The sequence below is a fragment of the Arachis hypogaea genome, chromosome 4, assembly GCF_003086295.3.
Source record: "Arachis hypogaea cultivar Tifrunner chromosome 4, arahy.Tifrunner.gnm2.J5K5, whole genome shotgun sequence".
In the NCBI taxonomy this organism is placed as follows: domain Eukaryota; kingdom Viridiplantae; phylum Streptophyta; class Magnoliopsida; order Fabales; family Fabaceae; genus Arachis; species Arachis hypogaea.
The window spans coordinates 106,028,903-106,044,610 of record NC_092039.1 but is presented as its reverse complement, the minus strand read 5'-3'; the positions used below and the strand labels follow the sequence as shown (position 1 = coordinate 106,044,610).

General features: G+C 34.0%; 1 protein-coding gene across 3 annotated transcripts; it reads right to left on the bottom strand.

The window, feature by feature from the left end:
* Nucleotides 1-493: 493 nt before the first annotated feature.
* On the bottom strand, nt 494-5,780 carry LOC112797136 (TOM1-like protein 6). Of its 3 annotated transcripts, none has more exons than XM_025839916.3 (10): nt 5,298-5,780; nt 5,032-5,201; nt 4,302-4,380; nt 4,100-4,198; nt 3,521-3,634; nt 3,018-3,181; nt 2,814-2,895; nt 2,648-2,733; nt 2,199-2,534; nt 494-1,970 (listed from the first exon to the last, which is right to left on the bottom strand). In XM_025839916.3, exons 2-10 carry the CDS (start codon nt 5,148-5,150, stop codon nt 815-817), a joined length of 2,235 nt encoding a protein of 744 aa, XP_025695701.1. In that variant the 5' UTR covers nt 5,151-5,201; nt 5,298-5,780; the 3' UTR covers nt 494-814. The 3 variants fall into 3 exon arrangements, with proteins under 3 accessions (XP_025695701.1, XP_072091991.1, XP_072091992.1); XM_072235890.1 differs by having other exon boundaries at nt 5,303-5,628; XM_072235891.1 differs by having other exon boundaries at nt 3,018-3,287; nt 5,298-5,416.
* Nucleotides 5,781-15,708: the final 9,928 nt, after the last annotated feature.

Genomic DNA, 15,708 nt, shown 5'->3' with positions numbered 1-15,708 from the left:
CCAACCAACGAGTCAAATGTGTCAAATTTCATTTCAGTTTAAGCTTTTAAAGATCAACTTACTGAGGTGTTAATGATCGAGTTTGAATTGATACAATAGTAGAGTTAGCCTTCACTTGGTTGTTGTTAATTTGTTCATGGTGACCTACCATTGACCGTTGTGGTGGCTTTAGTTGTGTAGTCAGTTATTGGAGCTACCTGGGTCCGTGTCAGCTGACAGACGATACATGACATGGAATTGCACAATGGCAAGTCGCAACTTGTCAGGGGTAGCCTCTGCGTCTAAAGAAGTAACCTTAGCTGAAGTGGTGGGTTTGACATAGCAATGGTGAGCTTCAAGCACTCGTGCAGTGTATCAGGACGACACCGTTGAATGATTTGTTGCTTATTCAAAATGTTGCGTAGCAATTCTAACGAAAGTTAGAAAAATAAACACGTACAACAGTTAGCTTTGTGTATAGAAAGAATTAGCATCTGTTCAAAACACCCAAAAAGAATTCAACACATTTGAGATTGAAATTTAAGGTGAATGCTCTCAATATGCACAAATATTAAAAATTTCTGTGCCAATTATAGTGGTCAAAGATCAATAAATCTTAAAAATGAAACCACTACCAGAAAGAAATCTTTTATCAAAGAATGCTCCGGAGTCTATCGTCTGAGGGAACACTCAAAACTAATGACTTTATGATCTACTCATAAGTAGGAAACTGCAGCTGAATCAATCTAAATAACTTACATAACCTTAAAATAAATAGAAAAAAAAACAGGTATAAACCATATCAACATTGCATGCTTTTTACAATAATAGAACTTCACTTGCGCCCTCCAACCATGCCAGGTCCCATTGTACCTGACATGCCGGATGACGTTCCACTACCAGCCATCTTCACCCTTCCATCTGTGTTTCCAAAAACATTCAAATCTTCAAATAGTCTGTAAGATGGAATAAAGGGCCGTTGTCCGCTGCCGGTACTGCCTGGGCTCCTTTGGCCGAAATTTGCCCCCACAGCAGATCCAGCACCATTGGAAGGAAATGTAAAAGGCCCTGTTGTGTTGGCTTGAGGATTGGAGAACGAATTGGTAGGAGATAAATGGTTTTGATAGTTGGGATAACCCGGTGTTGAGGCCCATGGTGGTGGAGGGTAACTTCCCGAGTACTGAATCTGCTGATTTTGAAATCGTTGCTGCTGTGGTGGAGCTTGAAAGTGCTGTGGTGGAGATTGTAACTGTGGTTGGGGTGGGGATCGGAGCTGACCCTGGAAATGTTGGGGTTGGGGTTGGGCCTGGAAATGTTGGGGTTGGGGTTGCAAATGTGCGTGTGAGGGTTGATACTGTGGTGAGGCGCTATATTGAGGATGCTGGGACTGCAGCGGTGGCTGAGTTTGTTGTTGGAATGGTTGTGATTGCTGGAACTCAGTTTGTCGATTATTAAGTGATTGTTCGGATTCATACGAGGGTGGGGTCTGCAAAGGTGGCTGATTTTGTTGTTGGAACGGTTGTGATTGCTGAAACTGAGCTGGTTGATTATGCAGTGATTGTTCGGATTCATACGAGGGTGGGGTCGCAGACTGGGAGCGGGACTGAGATTGGGGTTGATACATCTGTTGCTGTGACTGGACTTGAGGTTCCGACGGCGATTGAGGCCTAGCCCATGGCGCGACATAACTGTTGTATTGCTTATTCCCGGGATATGTTTGGGGAGCATTAGAATACCCCTCTGTTGTGGATGGATTAGCTGCTTGATGCATTCCTTCGACAGAGGTCGCTGATGACGTATAATTTTCCTGTGGAGTCGATGGTGTGAGGGACAAAGTGAGGCTCAGCAAGTCAATAATGTCCTGATCCTTTCCAGTACTAACTGGTGCAGGTGGATCGGGAAGAGCTAATGCATTGGATGGGACAGTAGTTGAGGAATCTGCCACATGTGACGTCACGCTCATTGACGCTGCCGACTGTGTCTTAGAATGTCTGCATTAGTGATAAAAATTTCATGCTGAATCAATAATTGGTTTAAAAAATGGAACCAATTCATTGATCCTGAATTGTTCCAGGGCACCATAGACCAAAATGCATGTCCAAGATTATATAACACTCATGCTTCCTATTTTCACATCACAATTGCAACAGGGAAGAAAATTGACTTTCCAAAACCCATGCCAATTAAAATATAAATCCAAATGATTAGTCCTAGCTGACCTTCGAGCTAGCTGTGCAAATTCATCTTCTTCCTCTTCATCACTCAATCCCGAAGTTTGAGAATAGAGAGGGGCTGGTGGGCTAGCTTTAGGCGTTGAAATAGACTCTACGGGACTGCGGCTGGGGCTCTTCATGTCAGTCTCATGGCTGGGGCTCCGCACATCAGTTTGATTGAAATTTGAGTTAGCTTCATCTGGCAGAACTTCACCTGGTGGAGTGCTGGAACCTGCACGTTGAATTGGAAGGGGATTCCCTGTAGCAATTGCATCATGTTTTGCAAGCAAACTCTGAATACTATCATTTAGTTCAAGGCCTCGTCCAAGAAGCTCCTCATCCCTGAAAGAAAACTAGGATTATTCCACGCATCTTGTGGACATGCAGAGTTCATAAAGCAGTCGACAGGTGTTGGGGTCTGTGTGACATGTTATAACCAGTCTATAGGAACTAACCCAGTTGTTGTTAGCATCTGCATCAATTTTTTCTGGTTGGTGCGACAGCGATCAACAAGATCAACAATTACTTCGTCTTTTACAGCCTGCTAAGCATAAAACAAAATAAATTTAGCTTACTGTGGCCTGAGATAATTCAGCAAGACCAAGATATCATCCAACGTACCGTACGGTCACTAGGATTCACAGCTTGAAGCATGTCACTCAACAGGTCCATAACATGGCGCATAGATTCCAAGCTTGACAAACTATGAATTATAAAAAAAAATAAAAGAAGACAAGGAAAAAGGAGAGATATTTTAGTTTACACAAGTCTGGTGACAGGTCAGCACCAGCGGTTGGCAACATAGTGAAAAAATTGAAATTTCACCTCAAACTTTCTATCTCTGTTGCCATTGTTTCGTCAAGTGTTTTTGAAGAACCGCTTGGCATCCCATATCCAGCATGCATACTTCCTGAAGCTTGATGGGTAGGAGGTGGAGTAAATATTGGAGACGCATCTAAAGAACGCTTTGGAAACACTACTCCCGTTCGCTGCCATTTATAAAGTCCAAGAGAGTGTGATGGATATGATATAAAGGTCATTCCATTATTAATTAAATGTACCTTTGGCAGTTGGCCTTACATATATCAATGCCATCTACATTTAAAATGTAAATTGATTGCATCAAAGGGAATAATAATAGGTTTAGCAAGGGGAACAATTCATGCTAAGCTTTGTAAAAGTTATATAACCCAACCATGAAATAGAAGAGAGGAAATACCCCAAAATGTCAAGTTAATATCAATTTTCAGTCTAGCATTCAGCTCTGCATGTACAACTATAACAAGGCACGATAAGACTTTTTCAAGAAACTCTGTTGATATACTTACCTTCAATTCCTCATATGCCCAATAGTACTGAGGATACTTTCCACCAGGCCCGCCAAATGCCTCTTGCCATGAGTCCAGCAATACTAAAATTTTATCCCTCACTTGCATATGTGCCTAAATTATCATCAAATGAATTTCAAATTAGACAAGATTAACCACAGTTAAACAGCATTAATTCAAGTTGCCTCCAAGATGTTGATTGATTGGATATATCATCCTACATCCAAATAGCATCAATACTAAGATTGTTTCGATAGGTGTACATCATCTATGTTTTGGTCGATCAATTAATCCAAAGAGCAAAACCTGAACAATAGGAGCTTTTTACTTTGCTATGAAAGACGACCAGAAATATTAATATTTGAGCCAATAAGACAAGAAAGAGAAGTGAATTAAGTTGATGTCAAATTATTTGGCAACTGAATCAAACTACATCATATTGATGGATCAATTTTACTAATAGACCACTAGTTCATAGCAATAAATACACACTCACCAAGGGTCAATAATGCACTAGTGAAATCACATATGCAACTTAAATAAGAATGATTCTCAAGTTTCTATCTGACACCACCTTACCTTCTTCCTTACAATTTTGATCATCTCATCCAATATGTTCCTCTCAGCAATTTGAAAGTGGACCTGATCACCACAATTCTTCACCATTGTCTCCAAAAGCTAGAAGAAAGAAAATCAGAAACCATAAATCAAGCTCCAAAACAAATAAATTTGACATCAGGTACAACAGAATACAGAAACAATCAAGTTGAACTTTTGGTACCGTGAGAGCTAGTAATTGAACTTTAGTGCTCTTATGTTGTATTCTCTTTTTCACAGCTTTAACCACATCTTTAGGCTGCCTGAGAAATTAAGCATGTGCTACTCATCAATGATTCAGCAAACAATACAAATGTTTTTTCTTCACAAAGACTAATATGGTGGAAGGAGATAAATACAGGAAGGCGGGATAGGGAGAAAGAAGCAATTTGACAAATTAGCTTGGAAATTCATCCACAAACCAGAAAGGAAACTAAGGTTACAAATTATTGTTGCATTTTGAGAACAACTAAAAGGAAACAAAATAGAAGTAATCATAATATTTTTGTTTTTGGGAAAAAAAAAAGGGATAAAAAGGAAGAGAAAAAGAAAGAAGAAATCAAAGAACAACAATATGCTTCATGTCCCAGATAATTCAACTAACCAAATTTTCACATCAACATGAACAAAATCACCCAAAACACCAAATTTATTTATTTATCTTTTTGGGGATGAAAAAGATATGCAATTTTTACACTCAATATTTCATCTCAACATAAAACACAAACACAAGCATGAAACACAAAAAAGGATATAAATCATTAGCATGTGGCAGATGATCAAGGTCAACACCTAAAAATAATAAAAAAAATATAGAAACAAGAAACAAAATGTTAAATTATATATATAAAAGGCTCAAAATTGACATGCTATCTTTCTCCCCTTTTCCCCTCTTTCTTATCCTTGAAGATTACCAATGATTAGAATTAATGGAGTCACAAATTTCGATGTTCATGGTCCAATCAGGGCCCATAAGAAGATCGCTGGTCGCCTTCTCAACTGCGACAGTAGCTGAAGAAGAAGAAGAAGCCATGGTGTTTTTCTTCTCTTCACCCTTCCTTTGATTCACTCTCTCTATGAAAACCTTCAGAGAGCAGCAAATGATTCTTCATCAAGAACCAAAAATCATAAAACGTAAAAAAACAAAAGTTTACGGTAAAATCGTTCAGAGAAACCACACCTCACCGAAATTGTTTAGAAGAGAGGGAAAAGTTCACGAAACCCTAGCGCAATTCATGAATGAAACCAATCGGAAAAAGCAGAAAATAATAATCTGGAAAAGTCGTCGCTTGTTTTCTCAAATAACGCAGGTTTTTTCTCTCGGCTAAAAAGGAAGCAAATTCGCGAATTTTCTCATTTCCATGCTTTTTTTTTTCATTAATTAATTAATATTAATTTTCCTTCTCTGTAGAAATATTTTCCCGGAAAATTCGTAATTTTCTTCTTTTCGTTCTCTCTCTCTGTTTCTTTTCACTAATCGAAGGGTGTGGGAATTTTTGAGCGGTGGTGTTCAACTTTGAAAGTAAACCCACGCGTGGTTCTATGTTGTGTTAAGACACGCGCGCCAACGTGGCAGATAATTATGAAAAGTGAGAAATGGAATTTGCGCATTGCCCTTTTTCTCCTTCATCATCACTCAACAACTCAACTCGTATCTTAGCACGGTGATGACGATGCTATCACCCATATAAAGATTCTCACATTTTTAATGATAAAATTGAATAAACCACGATTTTTGGTATTACAAAATTTTGTTCTCGATATAAGGATTTCTAAGAAAAATAACATTATCATCTAAAGAAAAATGATCAGACAAAATCTAATATATAAAGTTTTTCTTGTAAGTATATTTTAGAATATATATTTTTATTTGATAATTTTATATTAAGTAAATATTTTTGACAATTTATTTTTTAGATAAGTGAAGCAAGAATGAGAATTATCAATTTTTTGGCATAAAAAAAAGAAAAGAAAAGATGCAAGCATTTACAAGATAACAAAAGATCGAAAAAGAAATATGAGAGATTTTGATCAATTTAAGTATATTAAAAATATAAATGATAAAATTTTAACTACAAATGAAGCGTATTAACAAAATATACGGGTGGCAACGGTAGGATATGACAGGATTTATTTGTTGGTTATCAAAAAGATATAATATTATTATATAATTTGATAATAATTTAAAATAAAAACTATTTTTATATATAAAAATATATATTAAATTATTAATTAATGATATTTTTTAATAGTTAAAAATTTTTTATATTTAATAAGAAGTCTTTGATTCAATATTTATTTAAAATATATTTTTATATAAATATATAATATATACATATATAAAATGTGGATTGGTCGAGTAAAATGAATATTTTGGCCCACACAAAAATTTTATTCACTGTAAATTAGAATTGGTAATCCTATCCAATTGAATTAAATCGAGTTAATTATTTGTGAGTATGATGCATATTGTCACCCCTAACAAAAGGTGAAAAAAAATACTTTTATGAATTATTTAATAATAAATATATGAATCTTTTATGTTTGCGTTGGACAGAGAGAAGTTAAAGGGAGATTTTGACGAATTTAAGATTTTAAAGTTAAAGAGACCTTAATATATGAAAAATGGTAGAATAGTAGCACGTAAGATTAAAGTTTCGGAATATTAATGAAGAAAAGATGTATATTAACTAACTAAATTTTTAACAAATTGAAAAAGAGTATTTTAGTTGTTATCTACGTAAATAAGGAAGATATATAAAATTGTAAAAATTACTTAAATTAAGTTTATAATTTTTACTATAAAGCCGTGAAAAATAATGATCAAATGAAAGTTAAGAGACCCAAGTTTTGAAAGATTAATTTAGTTATATATTAGATAGATCTATCACAGAGGGCAGAGGCTACATATATGTTAAGAAAAATAATAGAAAAATATCAGAATAATAAAAAAATCTACATATAATATTTATTGATTTGAAAAATACATTTAATATGATATAAAGAGAGCATTTGTAAAAGATTTTGGGAAAAAAAAATATAAATTGCTTACGTTTTGTAATTAAGTAAGAGTAAAGCTAGAAAACCAAAAGTATATCAGTCAAAATCCAATCAAATATCTTTGGATGAATTTAAAATTTTTATGAGTTAATATATATGGATGTTTCTTTTACTAAGTATCAGAATGTTTCTTTTTCATATTAAATGAATGTTCTTTTATATATTTTTCGAATTTTTTTGTATTGCAAATGTGAATGTCTCTATTTCTTTAAAAATTTTATATTTTTTTTAAATTTTATAGATATTTAATTATTTTTATTAAAATATAATTATATGTTTCTTTTATTAAGTATTAGGATATTTTTTTTCATATTAAATGAATGTTTTTTTTATATTTCTATAATTGTTCAAGGACTTCTTTTAGCTAAGATCAAGTATGTAGTTTATCAAATCGGCACCTAATATCCCAAAACAATTGTGTATAAGGTAGAATCTCTTCATACAATGTGATGAAATCCCAGAAAAGAGTGTGTCCAAACACAAAAGGGACGCATTCAATGGCAAAGAACTAGATCATAACAGTCAAAAAATCCTAATAAAAACAAAACCCAGTACACACGGATTCCAGCCCCTTCTCACTTGAAGTCGTATTGCATTCTACTTATCACCAAACATGTAATGCTTCACATAAAACCTTGAACGTCACAGCCTCCCTTTAGTAATAACCATCAATAGTATCCATGCCATGTCTTATGATATATCTGAAAATTACACTCTTCTACCATGATTATCCATTCCTTACATTCCACAACATCTTCTTACAGTGGCGAATCCGACGAGCCAGATGTCGGTGATAGAAGAGGAGTGGATCGCGGTGGGAAGGTGGAGAAGGCCTGACGGTGAGAGAGAGAGGTCTGTGTGTGTGATTGTTCGAGGTAGGTAGGTTAATGTGAGAGAGAAGAGGAAAGTTTTTATAGGTTTTAATTAGGTTTACTTAATCAATTTAAAATTTTTTAAATTTTGAATTTAAAAAATTTAAAATTAATTAATTATTAATATAAATTAATGTAATTTTGTTTAATTTTTAGCTGATAAACTTTTGATTCCTTATACTTTTCCATTAAGTAAATATAAGATGGAGTTACGGCTAGTATGAAAATCCAATATGGTGTAACAAATGAATTTTTTACTAATATAATATTATATCAAGGGTCATTTCTAGATCCATATCTTTTCACGCTAATGCTGGAGCGATACTTATTGAACATATATAAGAACCTTGTGTCATTGTACATATTTTTTAGGGTTAAGTACGATTTTGGTCCCTAACGTAGAGGCCGAAAATTTATTTCGTCGTTGGCCTTTTTTCACCACAAAATGACCCTAAAGATTTCAGTTTGTTTTAAAATCGTTATTTTTACTAAATTTTTTTTATTACCATTTTACCCTTAATTAAAAAATTATAAAATAAAATTTAAAAAAAAAGAAAGAAAGGGAACGACCGAGGGGGAAAGAGAACGGGGGCGGGGAGAAAGAAAAGGGGGAAGAAAGAGAGTCGCGGGGGGTGGGTGTGGGAAAGGTGGCCGTTGCGCCGCCACCTGTGATGGAGAGTGGAGAATTTTCACGCCGCCGCCGCCACCGTTGCTTCCTCGCCGTTCTCGTTGCAAGTCGCAGCATCGCCACCACTGCCGCAATCCTTTCCACGCGATCCACTACCACCACCGCATCTTTCCTCTCCTTGCGATTTGCAGTTCACCGCCGTAGCCCCTTCTCTTCTACCACCGTCGCAACCCCTCCTCTCCTCTCTGCTTCTGGTTTTGCTTTTGTTGTTACTTTGATTTCATTATCCATTGTTGTTGTTGGTGTTGTTCTTCTAATTGTTGTTGTTGTTTCACTACTTCTACTTTCTGCTTCTGTATTCTACTTCTGCATGTTGTTTCTGTATTCTACTTCTGTTTCTACATTTTGGAAAAGATGGGAGAAGGACATTTTCGTCCGAACGACGATTTTTAAACAAAGTGAAACCTTAAGGACTATTTTATAGCAAAAAAAGGGTTGGAAACGAAATAAATTTTCGCCCTTTACGTTAATGATCAAAATCGTATTTAACTCTATTTTCTACTGACGATATCATTTTTATGGGAGAATCGTTAGAAAATTTAAATAAAATTTTGTATTTGTAGAGATAAATTTTGGAGGTACATGATTTGTGCATAAATCATATGATAAAATGTATATACGTGGAATTCAAGTTTAATAGCAAAAGAGAAAAGACTAACAAAAATGAAAACTAGTGGCGTTGTTATACACAAGTTAAAAATTTTAAGTAATAAAAAAGTATTTTAGATTTATATGTGACAAAAAAAATTTCTTTAAATTTTAAGTATAAATTTTATTGCACTAACATTAAACCAATTATATATATTGTATGATACAGAATATTGAATGACAAAGAATAAACATACATGAATATATGTTTAGCTTTACTGAAACAAAGATATTTCGATTAACGAGCAGTCATGTACATTGGGACAGAATAAAAAAGGTGACAAGAGAAAGTCGGAATAAAAAAATTTATCTTTTTCTTTAAAATTTATCTTTTCTTTGTTTTTCAAGAAAAATTATAATACATGCCATGCTTTTCTTTTTAAAATTCCATCAATGGGTTGGAGAATAGATATGGAGGTATTATATAACACTTTTATTTTTATTGAGACTTTTGAGTTTTCACCTCATTCTTTTTTTCATATTATCTCCAGAGGACTATGGCGCATCGAGAGAAGAAACCAATGAAGAACAGCCTTGATTAGCGAAAAATCAATGTGCTTGAATATTGGCAAATACATCAAATCACATCAAGTAATTCTACGATGAGTGGATATTGTTCCCACGAGAATTAAAGAATTGAGCAAGAAAAAATTAGTTTGAATCGCTAATTAAATCAATTGAACTTGGATTATAGAGGGTTGGAACTGTGTCTTGCTTGGAACTTTGAATGATTATGGACTTTGAATCTTAAATGCTTGAATGGTTGTAGATATTTTGGAGATATTTATTTTTTCAGAAAGATTAATCTGTATGAGTATTTATTTTAATGCATGTAAAAATCTTTTCACGAAAAATCATATATAATTGAATTCCAATTTTTTGACAATATAATTTTTTTAATTAATTAATCGCCAATTTTTTGGTCAGCCAATTAAGAAAAGAGGTTTAGCATAATTCTGATTTCATTATAAATAATATTCAAAAGTAGTTCTAATTCAAATTATATATCACTTATTCAAAACTAGTCCTAAACATTTGAGAATTATGAAAATGAAAAAGTCGCACACTCTTTAAAATATTATTTCTAATCAATTTAAAAAGTCACGAGAAAGAATTTTCAAACTAATTCCGATATTAAATTTTCCAAAAGAATAACAGAATTCAAAATAAAATTAGAATATTTTTCAATATTTCTAACTTTTAAAAAAATGAATAACAAAAATTCAAATTTAAAAATAGATCAATACATAACTTTAAAATAAAATAAAACATTTAGATTAATAGCCAACCAAGCTGGCGGACAACGTCTCCCAGGCTCCCAAGAAGCCAAACAAATTGGCATTTAACGCCTAGCCATTGACGTTCAACGCCTAACCATTGACGTTCAATGTCCAATAAAAGGGCCAAGCAAAAGCTCGCTTGCAACACTAGTGAAGAACATAATAACGCCTTCGAAGACTCAATGAAGGTAGTGTGCAACACTAGTGAAAGGCGTTTAACACCCTTGAAAGAATGAAGATGGCGTTCAACGCTAGGATCCAAGTTAAATGCCCATGATCAAACTCAATTCCAAGTTAAATGCCAACAAGTTTACTTAGTAAGGCCCACCCCTGAAAGATGCAATTTTGGTCAAGATTAAGAATAATTCTATTAAAATAAGATTTGTTTGATTCTGATTTGATTTTAGTTTTTGTAAAAATTTGAATTATTGTTATTAGTTATTTTATTCTCCTTGCAGATAATATAAGATTTAGTTTTTGAATTTGATTTTAAATAGACTTAAGATATAAATAAGTGAACATGGTTTACAGATAGGGTTGGAGTGAGTCAAGCCAGTTCATGAACTAGTTCGAGTTTGACTTATTAATAACTCGATAAGCTAAGCTCGTGAGCTGGTGAGCCAAGCTTGGGCTTGGAATTGAGCTCATAAATTAAATGAGTTGAGCTTGAGCTTGGATAAGCTCAGCTCATTAGCTCATGAACTGGCTCGATTATATATATATATATATATGCATTTAGTCTATACTTTTAATATTATTTATATACATATGAAATATGAAATAGTAATATATAATTATTTATATTAATGATCTTAATTATTTAAAATTTTATATTTATTTATTACATATAATTTTGATGTAGGACATAAATAATATATAAAATTGTTCTTTTTAAATATTTTTTTAAATATATAACTTACAATTTATTGATATAAAATTATAGATTTTGTATTTATGTTTTTATTATTTGAGCCGGCTCGTGAGTTTTCGGTGAGCAAACTTGAACTTAAGAAATAGGCTCGATTATTAATGAGTCGAGTCGTGAGCGAATCTCAATTTTGGTGAGCCGAGCTTGAGCTTGGTCTAACTCGGCTCAACTCGACTCATTTCCAACCCTCACAGAGAAGGGGGCTCTAATGTTAGGAAATTATTTTGATTTCCTAATTTATTTGTGGGCAATACATATATTAATTATAATCACAAATTATGTTATTTCAAATTAAATGAGTTATATAATGATGATCTCATTTATTGTTATAAATGCTAATTGAATAAGTCATTATTACTTTTGATTTGGAATTAAATGAGAATAAAACCGGATATTATCTTTTGTTCTTTAGATAATTATCTTTTTAGATTTTATCTTTTGGGCTTTAGATACTATTTTATCTGGGTTTAAGGGTTTAATGGGTGCCATGCTCAAATATAAATAGACTTTCAGGGTTTCGGTCTCCAATATACCAAAGCCGTCTTTGTTGCTCTTTTCCCATCAAAAAAGTTACAGCTCAGCCGCCTAGGAATATAGAAGGTTTTGGTTGAGGAAGATCGAAAAAATAACAAAATCTAAATTCTTCCATTAATTTCTGACTCTTATGGATTCATGTACGCTTTCGTATTGTGTTATATTTTTGGTGATTCAATATAAATGATCTGGATTATGAAAATTAATTTATTCCAACAAGTAGTATCAGAGCCATCCATAATTTAATCATCGAAAATATTCGATTGGATCAATACAGTCATACTATGCGTGTTTACATTATATATAAAATTGTTTCACGCCTAATGAAATTGTTCTTGCATGATGTGCGTCAGTATACTGATATTGTTGCACATATATAATATGTATAGTTGTGAATGTTGTATGGGATATAGTGCTCTCATATACATACATATATTATTGATGGTTTGGATACATATATATATATATATATATATATATATATGGTGACGTCTATGGTAAATGTAAGGGTTTGCTGGCTAAGGTGGCTACGACTGACCAACGAATTTGGATTGGACACGTGGGTTCGTTTAACTTGAATGAGAGTAATTTGACTCACGGTAAATGAGATAACAAGCAACGGTAAAATTTTTTAATCTTTCTCTCTTTTCTTTTGAGTTTTGACAATGTCCAGGCAAATAAATGACCTGACCCGACCCTATTAACATCTCAGTCCAACAGGTTGTCATCACGACCCGGATCCTACTCTAGACGTCCTCAGTGTTCTTCTTTATGCCCGATGCTGCAATGAACTGAAGACAGCGCCTCCACCTCTGTTGTTTCCAGGATCGATGTGCTCCGCTGGCCCGGACTTCTTTGCTTGATGCTTTCCGCCGTCACCTAACGCAGCTTGGTTCAGGATACTCTTTTCCTTTGCCGCTCTGGCCTCATGCGATGGCCTTCGCCGATTCCCTTTCACGGCTCTTGGAGGTTGCTGGGTTGGTTTGCCTCCTGGTTTCTTCGAAGGTCAAGAAGAAGATTCAGGTGCCATCGCCGCGCCCAATTCCTTCGATCTAGATCCAGCTGAAGATAATGTCGTCGCTTCTGGGCCGCCCCCTTCCTTGCTTACCGTTGTTGCTCCATCCAGTCCTTCTCATCGCGTTTTCTAGGATCATATCCACGGATATGGCTGTGTCGTGCTCTCTATAGCCATCGATCTCAGTGCCTCTGTGGTTGCCCTGTGATACCTCCGCGATGGTGTTGCTTCCTGCGACGGTACAGCTGCCCACGACGGTGATGCTGCCGGCGATCATTTTGTTTCCAGTATTTCTTTTTGGCCTTGCATTTATCCTCAGTAAACTTTCCACACTTGAAGCGTTTCACATTCGCCTAATTACACATTAACGCATAACAGCCATCTATCCTCACTTAATCCGCTTGCCACGCGTCATTCCTTCAATGGCTGGTCAACTCCTTAGTCACGCTTAGGCACTCATAATTGAGCCACCAAAGACTCCACCTATATATATATATATATATATATATATATATATATATATATATATATATATATATATTGTTGCGTGCTTATAATGTAAGCGAAGCATGTTTTGGTTAATTTTTTTTTAGAATGATGTTCGTAAATTAATGATTTATATACGGTTTTCATCTATTGTTAAATCAACCGAGCATTATTGAATTATAATTTTTTTTAATTTTAATTGTGTGTACCATTAATTTGATAAAAAAAATTAATTATCCTCTTGAGATATAAGAATTATTGTACCCATCAATTTTATAAAGATGGATTCTAATCAAGAATTTTTTGGCACATGAATTATAATTATATTTTTTCTTTAAGATCTAAAAAACATCATTAAGATTTAAATCCTTTTGAGATTTAAGTATTTTTTTGTTGTTACATAAGGAAATTGGTAACAATTTAAATTATTATACCCATTTATTATAAAGATTTGGTTTTAGAATAAATTGATTGAACATTATACTGTCAAAGTAGCCTTTTTTGTGAAAATTGATTTATTCAAAACATTAGGAATATGGTGTTATATAATTCATGCGAATATTGGTCAGCTCAAAGGAATGTCTATATTTGGTCGAATTAAATACATATATTGATGGTAAATAAATATTTGGGTAACTAATTAAGAATAAAGTAATGTTTATTATTTATGCGAACAATAATCGGCCCAAAGAAAGTTTGTTGTTTGGCCGAATAATAAGCATTGCACATTTTTGTTTATTTTTTATTAATTATGCGGTCAATAATCGGCCCAAAGGAAGGTTATTGTTTGGCTAATTAATAGAAAGTATATGCGGTAATAAATAGGTTGCAAAGTTTAAGTTTTCATGTGCACATTAAGTCGGTCCAAAGAAAGGCTTAATGTGTGACAGAAATTTTGACAATATTTGATTACTGCGATGAGAGTATCACGTACAGTTAATTTTTCTATCCAAAGATTGAAAATTAATGCTGTTCTAGATATCTCAATATGGATTTTTTCCATTATTTAACTAATGTTTACTGCATGTTTTTTTGTTCTAATATAGAAACTATGGCTTCAGCTACCAATGTTTCTGCACAAATTAGCAGTATCCCTATGCTAAATGGTTCAAACTTTAAAGTTTAGAAAGATACCGTGGAGATTGTCCTCGGTTGTATGGATCTAGATATAGCTCTTCGAGAGGAGAAACCCACTTCCACTCCGGAAAATCTCAATGAGGTTAAAATAGAGAAGTGGGAGAGATCCAATCGAATGAGCATTATGATCATGAAACGCTCAATTCCTGAGGCGTTTCGGAGCTCAATTACTGAGGATAAAGATGCCAAACAGTTCTTAAAGGATGTTGAAAAATTCTTTACTAAGAATGAAAAGGCGGAGGCAAGTAGTCTTTTGAGCAAACTTGTCTCCATGAGGTATAAAGGTAAAGGGAACATTAGGGTACGCATTATGGAAATGTCTCATCTTGCTTCAAAATTGAAAGCACTAAAGTTAGAGTTGTCTGAAGATTTACTCGTGCATTTTATTTTGATTTCCCTTCCTGCACACTTTGGGCAATTCAAAGTGAGTTATAACACTCTGAAGGACACTTGGTCCTTAAATGAGCTTATATCTCACTGTGTGCAAGAAGAAGAGAGGCTACAGCAAGATAAGATTGAAAGTGCTCATATGGCTTCATCTTCTCAGAATAAAAGAAAGCGTGATACTACTGCGGATATACCTTCTCAGCAGAAAAAGGCTAAGAAACAGGATCAAGTTTTAACATGTTTCTTCTGTAAGAAGGCAGGACACATGAAGAAGGATTGTACCAAATATGCCACTTGGCGTGTAAAGAAGGGTATGATATCTCAATATGGATTTTTCCCATTATTTAACTAATGTTTACTGCATGTTCTTTTGTTCTAATATAGAAACTATGGCTTCAGCTACCAATGTTTCTGCACAAATTAGCAGTATCCCTATGCTAAATGGTTCAAACTTTAAAGTTTAGAAAGATACCGTGGAGATTGTCCTCTGTTGTATGGATCTAGATACAGCTCTTCGAGAGGAGAAACCCACTTCCACTCCGGAAAATCTCAATGA

Excerpts from the sequence above, each read along its gene's own strand:
- LOC112797136 (XM_025839916.3), bottom strand. The coding sequence starts at position 5,150 with ATGGCTTCTTCTTCTTCTTCAGCTACTGTCGCAGTTGAGAAGGCGACC. Across the intron at positions 3,635-4,099 it reads TCAAAATTGTAAGGAAGAAG|GCACATATGCAAGTGAGGGA; the intron begins GTAAGGTGGTGT and ends ATGATAATTTAG. Across the intron at positions 1,971-2,198 it reads TTTGCACAGCTAGCTCGAAG|ACATTCTAAGACACAGTCGG; the intron begins GTCAGCTAGGAC and ends TCACTAATGCAG.